The sequence below is a fragment of the Mandrillus leucophaeus genome, unplaced genomic scaffold (genome assembly GCF_000951045.1).
Source record: "Mandrillus leucophaeus isolate KB7577 unplaced genomic scaffold, Mleu.le_1.0 Scaffold902, whole genome shotgun sequence".
Lineage (NCBI taxonomy): Eukaryota > Metazoa > Chordata > Mammalia > Primates > Cercopithecidae > Mandrillus > Mandrillus leucophaeus.
Window position 1 is genome coordinate 459010 of NW_012109831.1, and position 18602 is coordinate 477611.

General features: G+C 48.1%; 2 protein-coding genes across 3 annotated transcripts in view; one reads left to right on the forward strand and one right to left on the reverse strand.

The window, feature by feature from the left end:
- The window catches only part of LRRC41 (leucine rich repeat containing 41), a 26713-nt gene extending 13365 nt beyond the window's left edge, over positions 1-13348 (reverse strand). The window contains exons 1-4 of one of the 2 annotated variants that reach the window (XM_011969770.1): positions 13225-13348; positions 12550-12820; positions 7583-7669; positions 6559-6629 (exon numbers count right to left, since the gene is read on the reverse strand). In XM_011969770.1, the coding sequence (XP_011825160.1) occupies positions 6559-6629; positions 7583-7669; positions 12550-12748 (357 nt within the window). In that variant the 5' untranslated portion in view covers positions 12749-12820; positions 13225-13348. Of the gene's footprint in view, positions 1-6558; positions 6630-7582; positions 7670-12549; positions 13049-13224 lie in introns of those variants that run through there. The other variant, XM_011969769.1, reaches the window with a different exon arrangement.
- Positions 13039-18602, forward strand: part of LOC105531777 (cytochrome b-c1 complex subunit 6, mitochondrial) — an 18846-nt gene continuing 13282 nt past the window's right edge. Inside the window, exons 1-3 of the mRNA XM_011969786.1 lie at positions 13039-13246; positions 16493-16519; positions 17564-17729. Of these exons, the coding sequence (XP_011825176.1) occupies positions 13193-13246; positions 16493-16519; positions 17564-17729 (247 nt within the window). The 5' untranslated portion in view covers positions 13039-13192. The remainder of the gene's footprint in view (positions 13247-16492; positions 16520-17563; positions 17730-18602) is intronic.

The following is an 18602-nucleotide window of genomic DNA, read 5'->3' on the forward strand; positions in this document are numbered from 1 at the left end:
CTAGGATGGTCTTGATCTTGTGACCTCGTGATCCGCCCGTCTCGGCCTCCCAAAGTGCTGGGATTACAGGCTTGAGCCACCGTGCCTGGCCTCTAGCTTTTTTATATTGAACTCTTCTGTAATATACATCTGGAAATAAATCTTCATGAGTATCTCAATTTTTATATACTATAAATTCTAAGAAGCAGAACTTCTAGCCAAATTATTTTTTTTTAAGAGACAGGGTCTTGCCCCATCACCCAGGGCTACAGTGCAGTGGTGAGATCATAGCTCACTGTAGCCTTGAACTCCGGGTCTCATGCAATTTTCCTGCCTCAGCCTCCCAAGTAGCAGGGACTATAGACGCATGCCACTATGCACAGCTAATTTTTAATTTTTTTCTGTAGAGATGAGGTCTCACTATGTTGCTCCAGCAGGTTTTTTTTTGAGATGGAGTCTTTTTCTGTCGCCCAGGCTGGAGTGCAATGGTGCAATCTTGGCTCACTGCAACCTCCACGTCCCAGGCTCAAGTGATTCTCCTGCCTTAGCCTCTTGAGTAGCTGGGACTACAGGCATGTGCCACCACGCCCGGCTAAGTTTTGTATTTTTAGTAGAGACGGGGTTTTACCATATTGGCCAGGCTGGTCTTGAACTCCTGACCTCAGGTGATCCACCTGCCTTGGCCTCCCAAAGTGCTAGGATTACAGGTGTAAGCCACCATCATGCCCAGCATAAATTTTCTGGGGAGGAGAGGGTCTCTGTCAGCCAGGCTGGAGTGCAGTGGTGCTATTATAGTTCACTGCAGCCTCAACCTCCTGGGCTCCTCAGCTTCCCAGTTAGCTAGGAGGTACATGCCAACAAGCCCAGCTAATTTTTAAAAATTATTGCAGGCTGGCCACAGTGGCTTATACCTGTAATCCCAGTACTTTGGGAGGCCAAGGCCAGGGGATCACTTGAGGTCAGGAGTTCGAGACCAGCCTGGCCAATGTGGTGAAACCTCGTCTCTACTAAAAATACAAAAAGTAGCCAGGCCTAGTGATGGGCGCCTGTAATCTCAGCTACTTTGGAGGCTGAGGCAGGAGAATCACTTGAACCTGTGAGGCAAAGGTTGCAGTGAGCCAAGATCATACCACTGCACTCCAGCCTGGGAGACAGAGAGAGACTCTGTCTTCAAAAAAAAAAAAAAAAAATTATTGCAGGGATGGGGTCTCCCTGTGTTGCCCAGACTGGTCTCGAATTCGTGGGCTCAAGTGATCCTCTTGCCTTGGTGTTCTAAAGTCTGGAATTACAGGTAAGTGCCACCATACCCAGCCAGCCTAAATATTTTAAAGTCTGAAGAAATATTACCAGATTGCCTACCAAGAAAGTTACAACAATTTCTGTTACCACCAACAGCATATTAAAATGCAAATTTCACCCACCCATGGCCAAACCTAGGCATTTCCTTTGCAATGAAAACCAAATCAAAACAAGACGTTACTAAACTAAGCGGTGAGATTTTACTTTCTCAGTTTTATCATGAGACTTAACATTTTTCACTTTACTGGGGATTTTTGTATATTTCGTGATATGTCCAAATCCTTACTCATTTTACTGGGATATTTGTCTTTTTCCATTTTGTGTCCCTTTGTTTTGCAAATATTGTTGCAAATGTTCTTTCATAGTGTATTTACTTTTTAAAATTTGGTTATGATGTTGGCATTTTTTTTTTAATTTAATACAAAGTCCTGAAGATAGTGTTAATATTTTATGTGGTTAAATATGTCTGTATTTTCTTTCTTGGTTCTGTACATTTAATAATTAGCACTCTTGGCTGGGCACGGTGGCTCACGCCTGTAATCCCAGCACTTTGGGAGGCCGAGGCGGGTGGATCACGAGGTCAAGAGATGGAGACCATCCTGGCCAACATGGTGAAACCTCGTCTCTACTAAAAATGCAAAAACTAGCTGGGTGTGGTGGCGCGTACCTGTAGTCCCAGCTACTACTAGGGAGGCTGAGGCAGGAGAATAACTTGAACCCAGGAGGCAGAGGTTGCAGTGAGCTGAGATCGCACCACTGCACTCCAGCCTGGCAACAGAGCGAGACTTCATCTCAAAACAAAACAAAACAAAATTAGTACTCTCTCCATCCTGAGATTAGGATGGTCACTTTTATTATATTTTTAGTTGTGCTCTTTTTTTTTTCTGAGACAGGGTTATGACACTGGAGTGCAGTGTCATCATTGCTCACTGCAGCCTTGACCGACCTCTGACGCTCAGTTGATCCTCCTGCCTCAGCCTCCCGAATAGCTGGGACTAGAGGCGTACACCAGCACACCCAGCTAACTTTTGTATTTTTTGTAGAAACAAGGTTTTGTCATGTTGCCCAGGCTGTTCTTGAACTCCTGGACTCAAGCGATCTGACCACCTTGGCCTCCCAAAGTTTTTCTGGGATTGCAGGTGTGAGCCATCACACCCGGCCTGATTTTGCTTTACTTTTTTTTGTTTATTGGTTTTATTATTTTTGGAGACAGAGTCTCACTCTGTCACCCAGGCTGGAGTGCAATGGAGCAATCTAGTCTCACTGCAACCTCTGCCTCCTGGGTTCAAGTGATTCTCATGCCTCAGCCTCCCAAGGAGTTTAGATTACAGGTATGCACCACCGCACCCAGCTAATTTTTGTATTTTTATTTTTTATCTTTATTTTTTTGAGTCAGAGTCTCACTGTGTCACCCAGGCTGGAGTGCAGTGGTAAAATCTCAGCTCATTACAACCTCTGCCACCTGGGTTCAAGCAATTCTACTGCCTCAGCCCCTCAAGTAGTAATCCCAGAGTAGCTGGGATTACAGGCATGCACCACCACACCTGATTTTCAGTAGAGACAGGGTTTCACCATGTGGGCCAGGCTCGTCTCAACTCCTGACCCTCAAGTGACCTGCTCACCTTGGCCTCCCAAAGTACTGGGATTACAGGTATGAGCCACGGTGCTCGGCCTAAGTTTTGTACTTTTAGTAGAGATGGGGTTTCACCATGTTGGCCAGGCTGGTCTCAACTCCTGACCTCAAGTGATCTGCCCACCTCGGCCTCCCAAAGTGCTGGGATTACAGGTGTGAGCCACCACACCTGGCCTGTTGGTTTTATTATTTTTATTTTTTAAATTTTTATTTTTTTCTCTTCTTTGGTGTTGAAACTGATTTTTTGTTGTTTTTGTTTTGAGTCAAGGTCTGGCTCTATTGCCCAGGCTGGAGTGCGATGGTGTGATCTCAGCTCACTGCATCCTCTGCCTCCTGGGCTCCCTCCCACCTCAGCCTCCTGAGTAGCTGGGACTACAGGTGCATACTACCACACCAGGATAATTTTTCTATTTTTTTGTAGAGACGGGGTTTCTCCACGTTGCCCAGGTTGGTCCCAAACTTGTGAGCTCAAGCAATCCACCCACCTCGGCCTCCCAAAGTGCTGGGATTACAGGTGTGAGCCACTGCGCCTGGCCTTTTTTTTTTTTAAGAGGCATGGTTTCGTGCTGTCACCCAGGCTGGAGTGTAGTGGCATGATCACATGCCTGCAACTCCTAGGCTCAAGCTGTTCCTCTCACCTCAGCCTCTGCCGTAGCTGGGATTATAAATGTGAGCCACTGTACCCAACTCTTGAGCTTTTACTTTTTACAACGAAATCTTTTTTTTTTTTTTTGAGTCGGAGTCTTGCTCTGTTGCCCAGGCTGAAGTGCAGTGGTGCGATCTTGGCTCACTGCAACCTCCGCCTCCTGGGTTCAAGCAATTCTCCTGCCTCAGCCTCTTGAGTAGCTGGGACTAAAGGCACATGCCACCATTCCCAGCTAATTTTTGTATTTTCAGTAGAGATGGGGTTTCACCATTTTGGCCAGGCTGGTCTTGAACTCCTGACCTCATGATCCGCCTGCCTTGGCCTCTTAAAGTGCTGGGATTATAGGCGTGAGCCACTGTGCCTATTCTTTATACTGAAGTCATTAAAGTATACTATAAATTGAGGCTCTAACTTAACTTTTTCCAAATGGCTAACCAATTGCTAGAGAATAATTTATTGTGTAAATCTTAATTTATTCATTGCTTTTTCTCCAGAGTATCTATTCTATTATGCAGACCTCTTTTTTTGTTTGTTAGTTTTTTGAGACAGGGTCTCTCTCCTGTTGCCCAGGCTGGAGTACAGTGGTGCAATCTTGGCTCACTGCAGCCTCGACTTCCCAGGCTCAAGTGATCCTCCTATCTTAGCCTCCCGAGTATCTGGGACTACAGGCATGCACCACCATGCCCAGCCAATTCTTTGTATTTTTAGTAGAGATGAGGTCCTCCCATGTTGCCCAGGCTGGCCTTGAGCTCCTGGGTTCAAGCAATCCACCTGCCTCAGCCTCCCAAAGTGCTAAGATTACAGGTGTGAGCCACCATGCCTGACCTCACAGATCTCTTTATATACCCCAGGACTACACAGTTTGAAATATTATTGCTTTATAAGCATTCTATATCTATATCTATCTTGCTCACCATTGATTGTATCCCTGGAACCTAGCATAATACATGGAACTGAGCAGGTGCTGAATAAGTGTTTGTGACTTATGAGCTGAAGGCTATTGTCATGCAAAAGTGGGAAGCGGAAGACACCCTCTGGAACAGATATGCTCCAAGTTAGGACCTCTGCCTAACTGACTGTTGGGCCACCAAGCCTGGGGCCTCTAAATGCTCTGAAATGCTTTGAGCCAAGAAGACAGGATAATAAACATTCTTTTCCAGAAAGCTTTCTCCAAGAGAAAAACATAATCTTTATCACCTGCTGGTCAACTATACTGCTTGTGAAATACTGGAACAAAGTGAATCTGATGTTTCCTTAAAGATAGCAAAAAGCAGTTACTGTTTTCTAATATTCTTGAGTCTGCTTCTCTTCCTCATAAGGCCTGGTGTCCTCATTCTGAACTTCAAGGGTTGCAGTCCAGATTTGGAAGTGAATAAGCTGGAGATGGGGCTCAATGTTACTGAACCCAGTGCATCCCCAGAAATTAAATCTCCAATTCCTGACATTAGCTTTTTTTCCACCTGTTATTTGGCCTCATTCACCATAGAAGGCCCAGTTCAAATACTACTTCCTAGAAGAGACTTTCTTGTTCTCTCTCAACCTCCTTACTATCCTCTGTTACACCACTTATCCTATCATATGTGATCTATTTGTAGATTTCCCTATTAAACTGGTAGGTCCTTGCCGGGCACGGTGGCTCATGCCTGTAATCCCAGCACTTTTGGAGGCCAAGGCGAGCAGATCACCTGAGGTCAGGAGTTCGAGATCAGCTGACCAACATGGAAAAACCCTGTCTCTATTAAAAATACAAAAAAATTAGCTGGGTGTGGTGGCACATGCCTGTAATCCCAGCTACTCAAGAGGCTAAGCCAGGAGAATTGCTTGAACCCGGGAGGCAGAGGTTGCATTGAGCCATTGCACTCCAGCCTGGGCGACAAGAGTGAAACTCTGTCTCAAACAAAACAAAACAACTGGTAGGTCTTTAAGATTAGAGGCTGCATCTATTCTTCCAATATCTGGTACCTGGTTAAGTTTCAGTAAATGTTTATTGAATTAAATCTACCCTGTCACCTAGTTATGGGGGAGTAAAAGAAGCTCTGCTTAAATGAGAGCTCCAGTGATTTACATCTGTATCAGTGAATAATAGAATCCCAGGGCTAAAAGGAGCCCTAAAAGTCATCTTGTGCAACCCCTTTTACAATGCTGAATCCCCTGCAGAACACCCGTGTGTCAAGGAGTTATCCAGACTCCATTTGAACTTAGTGATGGGAAGTTTATTACCTCTAGAATTAGCTTATTTCATAAGCTCAGGGTTTAAGCTTTACATAAACTTCAGGTTAGCAAAAATGTATCTTCCATTAGCTTCCATCCAGAACAAGTCTATTAATCCCTCCTTCATGTGACAGCCATTCATATATTTCAAGATGGGTCATGTTTCCCAAGTCTTCTCTTTTTCAGGAAAAACATCTCCAGTCTTCCCAATCTGACTCACATAATGTGGCTTTGACTTCTTTCTCCATACTCCATGGGTAGTCTGACCATTGCAGAGCTAGGCAGGACTGTTGTCCACCTTGTCCTTCAGTCTATACTATATTTACACTAGTTCACACAGCTCAAGGTATAGTCATTATGAGTGGCTTCAACATATTGTTGACTAAACTCCCTTAATCTTTTTTATACAAGCTGTTACTAAGCAGACTACTTTATCCCACATCCTGAGGCCATGCAATTGGAACTTTTAAAACTCATTGAAGTATTGGTGTATTCTATTAAATTTCATTTTGTTAGATTTGACCACTGCATCAAGAACTCTAGGAATCCTGGCTCTGCCATCCATTGTGATCACTAACTTTCCCTGTTTTGTGTCCCCTGCAAATATGGTGAGCAAGCAATTCAGTGACAAATGCCAAATGGACCAAAACCTTGTGACAAGCCATCAGAGCCCTCCTCCCACATCCATTCCATCACTGCCTCTGCACTTTACCAGTACCCAGCTTGTGTTTGTGTGCTATTCCTGCTTTTACCATGCAAAATCAGGCTAGTGTTCTACCTGATAACTTACTTCCAAACTGGAAGGCCGTGTCTTCATCAGTTCATCCCAGAGTCGGCGCCAGATGGCCTGAGTGGAGAGGCCTGTAAGGAGAAATATCACACTTGGCTGCTTGCTGGCCACCATAAGTACATCAACCTTTAATGTTGTCCTCCGGGTTCACAGGAGCAATATGGCAGAGTGATTAAGAACACTGGCTCTAAAGACAGATTGCCTGGGTGTGAATATCAGCAAACTACACTCCAGCTATGTGACTTTGGGCAAGTTACTTAATTTCTCTGTGGTTCAGTTTCCTCATCTGTAAAATGTTAATAACAGCTATTTCATAGGGTTGTTGAAAGGATTAGAGTAAATGAGTTTTTCTAGGTAAAGTGCCTAGGACAGTGCTTGACACATTAGGGTTCAATGTTAGCTGTTAACAGATGTGTCTAATGAGCGGAGGAAGCTTGGTAAAATAGAGAAACTAAGATTCGGAAGATCTGGGTTGTTCTGGCTTTGCTATTAATTGTGGTGTGCCTGTGTCTCACTTTTATCAGTATAATAAAGATCATATACTTGGCTTTGTGTTTCACAGGACACTGAGGAATGAGGAAGAAAAATAGGTGTGAAGGTACTTTTTGAAAAGCATGAAGTTCTAAGGCCAGGTACGGTGGCTCAAGCCTGTAATCCCAACACTTTGGGAGGCCAAGGCAGGTGGATCACGAGGTCAGGAGATTGAGACCGTCCTGGCTAACACATTGAAACTCCATCCCTACTAAAAATACAAAAAAAATTAGCCGGGCGTGGTGGTAGGCGCCTGTAGTCCCAGCTACTACTACTGAGGCAGGAGAATGGTGTGAACCCGGGAGGCGGAGCTTCCCATGAGCCAAGATTGCACCATTGCACTCCACCCTGGGCAACAGAGCAAGACTCCGTATTAAAAAAAAAAAAAAAAAGCATGAAGTTCTAGCAGGTATCAGGTGTAATATTTACCTGAAGAACATTATGGTGCCTTGCTCATAATCATTGACTGAGAAAGAGACAGAAAGATACTCACCTTTCTTGAGGGCAGTTTCCTCAATCCTCTCCAAGTAATATATATTGAGCAGAGGTAGGATGCTTTGAAGTATTGGGCCTGGGAGGGCTACAAAAATCAAAACAAAAGTTTACTTTTCCTCCCCTCCCCCTCCCACTCGAGAGGGTTCCAAGCATTATTTATTCTACTGGAAAGGAAAATGGAAGGGTAGACTTCTCACTTGACAAATGGAGCCTCTAGAAGCTAATCTAGATCTGTTCCAAACTCTAGTCCACTTATCTTCAGCCACTCAGTTGGAAGCTGGAATTTCAGGGGCCAGGGTGAGATCATCCCACAAAACAAGCTGACATGCTAAATGAGCTTGACATGCTTTTTAGGAGCTGGTCAGTTCACTTCTGCCCAAGCAAAATGAACCATTTGGCATTGAAAAGCACCTACTGAATATGTGTGATAAAAGGTCTTTCATAATCTGCCCTGCTAGTATCAGCTCCCTGCTTTGCCTCCTACATTTCAGCCATACTTAACTACTTTTTCGTTTACCTAACATGCTGCTTTCTGCCCCTGTACCTTTGTCGTGCTGTTCTTTCCAACAGGAATGTCCTTTGTCATGCTGTTCTAATAGGAATGTCATTGCCACTTTCAGTATATCAACTACTCATCTTTCAAGTATCACATGCCCTTTATTAAGTCTTTCCTGAATTCCCTTCCCATTCTTCCAGATTAACCACTACCATCCTTTGGGCTACTGCTATATCCTGAATTAGTACTTTCCTATGAAGAAGAGGAACAATTCATGTCTCTAAAGTCAATATATCTTTTTTTTTTTTTTTTTTTGAGACGGAGTGTCGCTTTGTCGCCCAGGCTGCAGTGGCGCGATCTCGGCTCACTGCAAGCTCCGCCTCCCGGGTTCATGCTATTCTCCCGCCTCAGCCTCCTGGGTAGCTGGGACTACAGGCGCACACCACCACGCCCGGCTGATTTTTTGTATTTTTAGTAGAGACGGGGTTTCACTGTGTTAGCCAGGATGGTCTCGATCTCCTGACCTCGTGACCCGCCTGCCTCGGCCTCCCAAAGTGCTGGGATTACAGGCGTGAGCCACTGCACCCGGCCAAAAGTCAACATATCTTAAAAACAACCTGCTCTTGCCAACTTCTCTAGTTCTAAGAGCTGTTATAGTATAGTGTCTAAAGGGTTTGGCCTCTAGAGTAGGAAAAATCTGGGTGAAATCCTAACTATTTAGTTAAATGTGAATCCTTGGACAAATTATTTAAGCCTCTTTAAGCCTCTGTTTCTTCAACTGGAAAAAAATGGAGGCCACGCACAGTGGCTCACACCTGTAATCCCAGCACTTTGGGAGTCTAAGACAAGAGGATCGCTTAAGCTCGGGAGTTCGAGGCTACAGTGAGCTATGCTTACACCACTGTACTTGAGCCCAAGTGATAGAGTGAGAACCCATCTCAAAACAAAACAAAAATTAGCAGAGTGTGATGGTGTGCACCTGTGGTCACAGCTACTTGGGAAGCTAAGGTGGGAGGATGGCTGGAGCCCAGGAGGTTGAGGCTGGAGCCCAGGAGGTTGAGGCTGCAGCGAGCTGTGCTTAGACCACTGCACTCCAGCCTGGGTGACAGAGCAAGACCCTGCCTCAAAAAATAAAAAATAGGTGGGATGCAATGGCTCACACCTGTAATCCCAGCACTTTGGGAGGCCAAGGCGGGCAGATCACTTGAGGTCAGGAGTTTGATACCAGCCTGACCAACATGGTGAAACCCCGTCTCTACTGAAAATACAAAAATTAGCCAGGTGTAATGATGCATGCCTGTAATCCCAGCTACGTGGGAGGCTGAGGCACAAGAATCGCTTGAACTCAGGAGGTAGAGATTGCAGTGAGCTGAGATGGCGCCATTGCACTCCAGCCTGGGTGACAGAGCAAGACTCTGTCTCAAAAATAAAATAAAATGGAGATAACAGTAATTAACTCATGATATTGTTGGGAAGATCATGCTTATAATCTGTTTAAAATAATGCCCAGCCATAATAAGCTCACTAAATGTTGGTTGTTATTTTTATCCTGTCAGTGGCATCTCTGTCCAATCAAGAACAAGTCAAACTCACACCTGTAATCCCTGTAATCTTTGGAGGTCGAGGTGGGGGACATTGCTTAAGCCCAGGAGTTTGAGACCACCCTGGGCAACATGGGAAACTCCTGTCTCTACCAAAAATACAGAGAAAATTAGCCGGGTGTTGTGGGGCACACCTGTGGTCCCAGCTTCTTGGGAGGCTGAGGTGGGAGAATTGCTTGAGCCCAGAAGATAGAGGTGGCAGTGAGCTGGTATCATGCCACTGCACTCCAGCCTGGGTGACAGAGTGAGACCCCATCTCAAAGAAAAAGAACAAGTCTAAGATCTTGGAGTATACCAAAACTTCCGCCCCAGGGTCTCTTTTTATTTTTATTTACAGAATAACTGAATCTTGACATCAAGAATCTAGTATAATTCTTTGTACATTGTATGTCCTCAATGTACCTGCTGAATGAAAGTGTTAATTCCCTATGCTTTTACACACGAATGTAGTCCACATCACCTTTCATCTGGTCTATTACAACAGCTTAACTGCTCTCCTTCGCTTCAGTCTCTATCCAGTCCCTCTTCATCCTGCTCTTGGTGATGACATTACCCTCTTCGAAACCCTTGGAGGTCTCTCTGCTGCATTCATGATAAAGTCCAAACTCCACATCCTGGTATTCAAGGTATAGTATACCTTATTCTACTTAAGTTTCCTCATTGTACCCTTTCCTGCTGCCTCTATACCTCTGCTGCCCCAACTCCTTACACAAATCGATGCTAGTTCACTACCTCCAGGAAGACTTTCCTGGCTGTTAGCCCACACTGAGACCTTCCTCCAAAATAGTAATGCTTAGCAGGCCTCTTCCTTGGCTATTCTCCTAAAAGGCCTCACTTGATTCAGCTTTTTCTGGTCTAGGCCCACAGGAGCTCTTCCTCCCCTGTCTCCTCTCAACCTCGCTGGGGGCTCAGCCAGTAATGGGATGGTGGTATGTACAGCAGTGATGGGGAAGGGAGAAGGGGAAATGGAGATTCAGTAAACTGTCAATTGTTTTGGGGGGAAGAAGCAACAGGGGAAGAAGTTCCTCAGAGCCCCTCCAACCTGCTCTCCTCTAGTTAGCCATCCCTTCTCACAGCCACAGGAATTCTCATCCCCTCTCACCCACAAACTCCTTTCTTCCTTTCTCCATTCTTCTTAAGCTGGGATTTTCCTGGCTTCTTTCTAGCCTGCACCTTTAATGCTGCTGCTTCCCAACCTGGGCCTCCACACCCAGTCATCTTCCTTTTCAGCCAGTCTTAGCATCCCAGAAGCTCCAGGCAGACAAGCCAGACCCTGTCTGCCTTCTTCCCCATGCCCTAGGACTTTTCTGAGCTCCCTGCTCAGAACGGAGACTTTCCTCATGTTCGCCATGGGTGGGCCTGCCCCTTGTCTTCTCAGCCTCTGGCTGGCCTGGAGCCTCCAGTGTCCCCTCCGCACACAGGCCCAACTTCTAACAGCCTCTTCCACCACCACTATGCAGGACACTCAGGCCTCACCGTACTGGACTCCACTCCCACAGCCAAGGCCCTCCCCGACCACCCTCCAGCTTATCCCGGAGCTGCAGCGCCCCCAAACTCCAGGGCCTTTTCCCCACACCCCCTCCTCATGGCATAACTCAAACCCCCCGCCCTGCAACCTCGAGTCCTCAAAGTCCTCACTCCTGTCCTGACCAGGGCCTTCCTCCTGCAAAGACGCCACGGCCACCCGCAAGGCCTCCTGGTGGAACCTCCCCCGCGCCGCCTCCAGGCCCGGGGCCTGTTCTCCTGCCACCCTCCCCGGCAGGCCTCGGCCGGGCCTGCCACCTCCTCGCCCAAATCCAGCCCCGGCCTCCGGACCCCACCCTCACACCAGCAGCCTCGCAGGCCCGAGGCCTCCCCTATCCCCAGCGCGGCCAGGCCTGCTTGGCAGAGCCTCGCTTTCCCTCTTTCACTAGCCCCACGTCGCGGACCCGTTTCCTTCGTCAGTGGCCAGGCCGTGGCCGGCGGTCCCCAACCCACAGCCCCGCCTCCCAGCCCAACTGGCCGGTTCGCCCTCCCCGGCCGTTCATCCCGGCGCCCCAGGCCGCCCTCCACCCAGGCCCGGCCCTTTGGTCCCGGCCGCCCTCAGGCCTGAGGCCCCCGTTCACTCCCATTCAGCCCAAGGCCTCCTGGCGGCGCCGCGCCCCCTGCCACGGCAGCCCGGCAGTCCGGGATCCCCGGGCCGTCGCCCCGCTTGGGGCCTCCTTGGCCCTTCCCGCCTGTCCATCATTCGAGCCTCCCTCGCTTGTTTAAGCCGCTCTGGGCCCCCCTCCACTCGCTCTCCGGCCCCTCCTCGCCGCTCGAGCCGATCCGAGTGGCCTCCGGCGCTCCCTGTCCTGCGGGTCGCTCGGTCGCTCAGTCAGTTTGGCACCCGAGACCCCGGTTGTCGGTTCGCTCCCGTCAGCCCTGGGCCGTCAGACAGGCCGCGGCGCCCCGAGCCTTTCGGCCTCTCCCCCTGCCCCATTCCCTCGCTCTCAAATCCGCTGTCCTCCCCTCCGCCCATCGGCTTGGCCTCCGGAGTCTCGACCCCTGTGGCGTGTCAGGCAGATACTGGGGGTCCCGTTCCATCAGTCAGGTTCGGTGGCCCCGGGCCTGGCCTCCTGGCCTTAGGCCGGGCCTCCTAACCTCGGCCCCTGCCCCAGGGCAGCCGGGCCATCACTGCCCACCGGTTCGACATCCGAGACTCCCCTGCCCGGCCCAGCCGAGTGTCAGTTCGCGGCCCACAGCTCCGGCCCGCCAGTCCAGCCTCAGTCGCCCGGGCCCAGCCTCCTTCGCTCCAGACCGGGCCTCCTGGCCTCGCCCCCCGCGCCCCCCGGCCGCTGGGCCGCCCCCTGCTCTTAGCCAGAGGTAGCCCCTCACCCCGCGACTTACCCCACACCCCGCTCTCCAGAACCCCCATATGGGCGCTCACCGCCCGCCCGCACAGCTCGAACAGGGCGGGGGGAGCGTTGGGGCCCGAGGCCGAGCTCTTCGCTGGCGCCGCCTCCCGGGACGTGGCCTCCATGGTCGTTGCCGCCGCTACCTCACAGAACCAGCAACTCCGGGCGCGCCAGGCCTCGGGCGCCGCCATCTTGGGGAGGTGCGCGAGCCCGAGAGTGTCGCCCGCAGACCGCCATCTTGAAAAGGTCAGCAGTTAGGACGGCTCCATAATCGATATGGGGAAGAATGTGAATTATGCTAAAGGAATTTCGAATAAATTAGCATACTTTCCAAGTCTCTTAGGAGCTACTATTTTAGATGAACTCCTAGATCAATTATACTTGGGTCTGGTGGGACTAAGGGGATGTTTCTTAGCAAAGTCTCCTCAGGTGCAAACATCAGCTACCCCTAGCCCCTGCCTGTGGCCGGTAGTACATGCCAATCTGAGCATGTGTTCGCGACCACGATGAGTATGCCGCACTTCCGGCCAGATCGCCGGATTTCCGCTGAGTGACCCTTACAAGTCCTTCTTGATCCTGAAGTGGATTAGGTGCCGCTGTTGCTGCTCTTGTTGAATCTAGAACCGTAGCCAGACATGGGACTGGAGGACGAGCGAAAGATGCTTACCGAGTCCGGAGATCCTGAGGAGGTAAGGCAAGGCGATCCACTCGACCCTCTTCTCTGTCCTGAAGCCCAAAACCTAGCCCGCCAAAACACGCACGGGGCCTTCTTAGCCCCCAGTTTACCCTCTAGGATTTGCAGGGTCGGGAGCTCTAGTTCCCTCGACCTTTCCCCAGAATTCGTCCGGTGACTTTGGACAGATAGATGACTAGTTTTTCTCTGGGCCTCGGCTTCTCCATTCTGTGAATGTAGTGAAGGTTTGAGAGCGAAAATGTTTTGTGGACTAAAGTCTTGTAAAAATATGACCTATGTTTGCAGTCAGTCAGATGTTCTGAAACCCGCGTTTCACAGGTTTGGGGAGCAAACAGACCACCTTGCCCCAGCTCAGGTTAGGAATCCCTGCCATATCTATTGGGGAGGTTCGGAAGACGTGGCCTTGTGATTTCCTTTTCTTTGAGGAAGGTGTGTGTCTTTGGGGACAGTGAAGAAATGTACGATGTTATTCTGTGATGGAAGAGGGAGCTCTTTCCTAGGGAAAGAGTGCTGCTATGATAAGTATTTATGGACTGCTTGCTATTCCAAGTGCTTTACATGCACTAATTAATTTCTTTTTTCTTTTTTCTTTTTTTTTTTTTTTGAGATGGAGTCTCTCTTTGTCGCCCAGGCTGGAGTGCAGTGGCGCGATCTCGGCTCGCTGCAACCTCCGCCTCCCTGGTTCAGGCGATTCTCCTGCCTCAGCCTCCCAAGTAGCTGGGTAGCTGGGACTACAGGTGCCCACCACCACGCCCGGCTAATTTTTGTGTTTTTAGTAGAGACGGGGGTTTCACCATGTTGGCCAGGCTGGTCTCGAGCTCCTGACCTCGTGAACCGCCCACCTCGGCCTCCCAAAGTCCTGGGATTACAGGCGTGAGCCACCGCGCCCGGCCCTAATTCATTTCATCTACACATTATTCCTATGAAGTAAGTGTTAGGTACTATTAGTGCCATTTTTACAGATGAGGAAACAAGCGTAGAGGTTAAATATCTTTTCTAAGGTCACACAGCTAACATACTGGTGCAGCCAGGGACTGCAGCCAAACAGCGCGGTTCTAGAACCGGGACTCTTACCCATTATGCGACACAGGCACTAGTTGTTTCTAATCTCATTTCCTGCCTGTTCTCTGGTCACTTCGGGGCAGCCGTTCTGGGCTGTGGGTTCAGAATAATTGGAGACTTATTTATCCCTTAATTTTTCTCGTCTTATTATTTCTAAAAAGAAATAGAGCCTGAGGCCGGGCGCAGTGGCTCATGCCTGTAATCCCAGCACTTTGGGAGGACAGCCGAGGCAGGCGCGTTGCCTGAGTTCAGGAGTTGGACCAGCCTGGGCAACGTGGTCAAACCCCGTCTCTACAAAAAATACAAAAATTAGCCGGGCATGGTGGTGAACGCCTGTGGTCTCAACTGCTCAGGAGTTTGAGCCCGGAAAGTCCAGGCTGCAGTGAGCCGTGATTGTGTCACTGCACTTCAGTCAGGCAACCCAGGTGAGACCCTGTCTCAAAAAAAAGGAAAGAAAAGAAAGAAAGAAATGGAGCCTGCCTCAGAAAGGCAGAAAGGTCAGCAGGATCCACCGCTGCAGTAGATGAGAAAAGAAAGTAAATAAGCAGTCAGTTTTAAGCTAGGGTATCCTGGCCGGGCGCGGTGACTCAGGCCTGTAATCCAGCACTTTGGGAGGCCAAGGCAGGCGGATCACGAGATCAGGAGATCCAGACCATCCTGGCTAACACGGTGAAACCCCGTCTCTACTAAAAATACAAAAAATTAGCCGTCCCAGCTACTTGGGAGGCAGAGGCAGGAGAATGGCGTGAACCAGAGAGGCAGAGCTTGCAATGAGCCGAGATCGTGCCACTGCAGCCTGGGTGACAGAGCAAGACTCTGTCTCAAAAAATAATAATAATAATAAAATAAACTAGGGTATTCTATGAGGAACCCATAATTCTTTTTTTTTTTTTTTTCATAGTCTAGAAAACAATGGGTTTTCCTCCTAACTTGATTTGGGATGTAAGGACTAAATTTAGCTATTTGTAGCAATACTGGGATAAATATTTTAGATTGTGTAGGCCCCATGTGAACATCTGGCAGCTTGAATCTGTATCAGAAGATGTCTAATTACTGTTTATTATCTCTAAACTGGGATTACTTCCTTAAGGGACTGTTGTGATTAATTAAATCATATTAGATATGAAGGTGCTTTGTAAACTGGAGAGTATTAAGCACACTTAGGTTCTTGTTAATGAAAGTGAGATGGTGTCTCTGTCTTGAAATGAACCTGGGATTCCTTTTAACCAAGTATGGTAAGGTGACAGACCTGCAGTCAACTGCCTTTGAAAGAAGAGTTTATTATTACTTAAAGTTCCCGAAAGAGGGATATACCACACAAAAAAATGCAGGGCTGTATGGAGAAGTGTCCGAGCTAGTCAGGAGGCAGAAGGTGTGAGGGGAAGGAAGCATGGCTCAGCACCTTGGTTTCTATGGGAAGGAATTAGTGGGCAGGGTAGGTACACTTGCTCAAATTTAGGATTGGATGGTTTGAATAATTTCGTTGGGCTCTGGCTTATAGGGCTGGTTCCTAGTTGTCCTATATTTGTCCCTGGGGTGATTTAGAGAAGGGGAAACAGGAGCTTAGTGTATGAAACTTAGATAAAGGAGGCAGGGCCAGGCCGAGTGGCTAATGCCTATAATCCCACCACTTTGGGAGGCCGAGGTAGGAGGATTGATTGAGCCCAAGAGTTTGAGAGCGGCCTAGGCAACATAATGAGACCCTGTCTCGACTAAAAAAAAATGTTTAAGTTAGCCGGGCATGTGGTGTGTGCTTATAGTCCTAACTACTTAAAAGACTGAGGCAGGAGGATCACTTGAGCCCAGGAGTTTGTGGCTGCAGTGAGCTATGATGGCACCACTGCACTACAGCCTGGGTGACAGAGCAAGACCCTGTCTCTTAAACAAAACAAAAGATAAAGGAGGCAGTTGGCTACAAGCGCTTTGGATAGTTAGGTTGCATATGAAAGGTATGCTCGCAGGCAAGTTTGCTGTCTAAAAATTAGCTAGCCCTGGAAGAGCAGGATTAGCTCCAGGATTAGCAAGGCCTCTAAAATGTAAAAACATCATAGAACACAGAAAACAAAATAACATCATTAATAGCAGTGTCAATGTCTATCTTCAGTAATTACATCAGTATGATCAGGAATAAATATGTCATAAAATTGCTGCTAACATTAATTTTGTTTTCCTTTTGTAGGAGGAAGAGGAAGAGGAGGAATTAGTGGTAAGAACTGTCTCAGGTTTGGAAACATCTCAGTAAAAGCAGGGTTTGAGCCTCATGAAACTCTAAGGGCATTTTAAGGAGTCTTTACTTGATACCTTGTAGATAATGGGGGTGGAATAAGCTTTGATACTTCCCGTGCATTGGAGTGTTTGGGGTGTGAGCCTTGGAAGCTAAGTCTATTCTGGGTTTGGGGCTTCTTCAGTTGTGGTCAGGGAGCAGACGGCATCTTGAGGGCCTGGCACTCAATCATCTGCTATTTGTGGTTTAATAAAGAACTTTGGGCCAGGCATCGTGGCTCATGCCTGTAATCCCAGCACTTTGGGAGGCCGAGGCAGGCGGATTGCCTGAGGTCGGGCGTTCAAGACCAAACCTGAACAATGTGGAGAAACCCCGTCTCTACTAAAAATACAAAATTAGCTGGGCATGGTGGCACATGCCTGAAATCCCAGCTACTCGAGAGGCTGAGGCAGGAGAATTGCTTGAACCCAGGAGGCGAAGGTTACGGTGAGCCGAGATCGTGCCATTGCACTCCAGCCTGGGCAACAAAAGCGAAATTCCATCTTAAAAAAAAAAAAAAGAACTCTGAGGGAACCTTTGTTAGATAGTCCTTCTCTATGTTAGCATTGCCTTTCTAGCTGGGCAGCTGGGATGCATAGGCCTGGTTCTGAGACAAGGGGATTTGAAATTTCAGATATGACATATTCCAAAATGCCGTGTTAACAAGTAAGGCCTCCTATAGATCTGTTTCAAGTTTGGCCAGGTTTCCTTTACCACCTTGTTTTTCAGATAGGACTGAGGCTTTCAGTGCATACTGGCAACCTTGGAAGGCAGGAATGTGAAACTTTTCCCTACTACTTAGCATCAGAATTGAATGGGAGACCGCATTCTGCCATTTCTGGCGGCAGTGTGGCTCTGCCAGCTGGCCTTCTGCACGGTAATTCAGAGGCAGCACCTTGGTTTGGTGGTTGTGTTAATCAAAGCATATGTGTTTGGTGGGTCTCCGCTAAAAATCCCCATTTTGTTGTTTTTCTATTTCTACATCAGGATCCCCTAACAACAGTGAGAGAGCAATGCGAGCAGTTGGAGAAATGTGTAAAGGCCCGGGAGCGGCTAGAGCTCTGTGATGAGCGTGTATCCTCTCGATCACGTACACAAGAGGATTGCACAGAGGAGCTCTTAGACTTCTTGCATGCAAGGGACCATTGTGTAAGTCCGTCTGAAGTCAGGAAGGGGAAAGGTTGCAATGGTCAGGGAAAACTTGGTGCTGACAATCTTTCCATGCTAGGGGAAGGCCCATCAGTGAGTATTTACTCTGGGCCCAATATATGTGATGTACAGTGCTGAGCATTTTATGTAAATAACCTATTTTATTTTTTTGAGACAGGGTCTCACTATGTTGCCCAGACTGAAGTACAGTGGCATGATCATAACTCAGTGCCAACCTTGAACTCCTGGGCCTAAGTGATCCTGCCTTGGCCTCCCAAGTAGCTGGGACTACAGGTGCATGCCATCATGAGAGGCTAATTTTTTATTTTTTAATTTTTTCTAGTGATGGGGCCTTGTTATGTTGCCCAGGCTGGTCTCAAACTCCTGGGCTCAAGTGATCCTCCCATTTTGGCCCTCCAAAGTGCTGGGATTATAGGCATGAGCCATTGTGCCTGGCCTGTAAATAATCTTGCCTAATCCTTACTACTTCCACTGGAGATAGGTATCATTATCCCATTTCACAGATAGAAACTGAGGCTCAGAGAAAAAAAATAAACATCCCAACATGCACTGCTAAACAGTGGGGAAGCTGGATTTTGTACTCTTCAATAACAGACTGTTCTTTAAAAATAATTTGTATTGGCCAGGCGTGGTGGCTCACACCTGTAATCCCAGCACTTTGGGAGGCCGAGGCGGGTGGATCACGAAGTCAGGAGATTGAGACCATCCTGTGAATGGTGAAACCCCGTCTCTACTTAAAATACAAAAAATTAGCCAGGCGTGGTGGCGGGCACCTGTAGTCCCAGCTACTTGGGAGGCTGAGGCGGGAGAATGGCATGAACCTGGGAGGTGGAGCTTGCAGTGAGCCGAGGTTGTA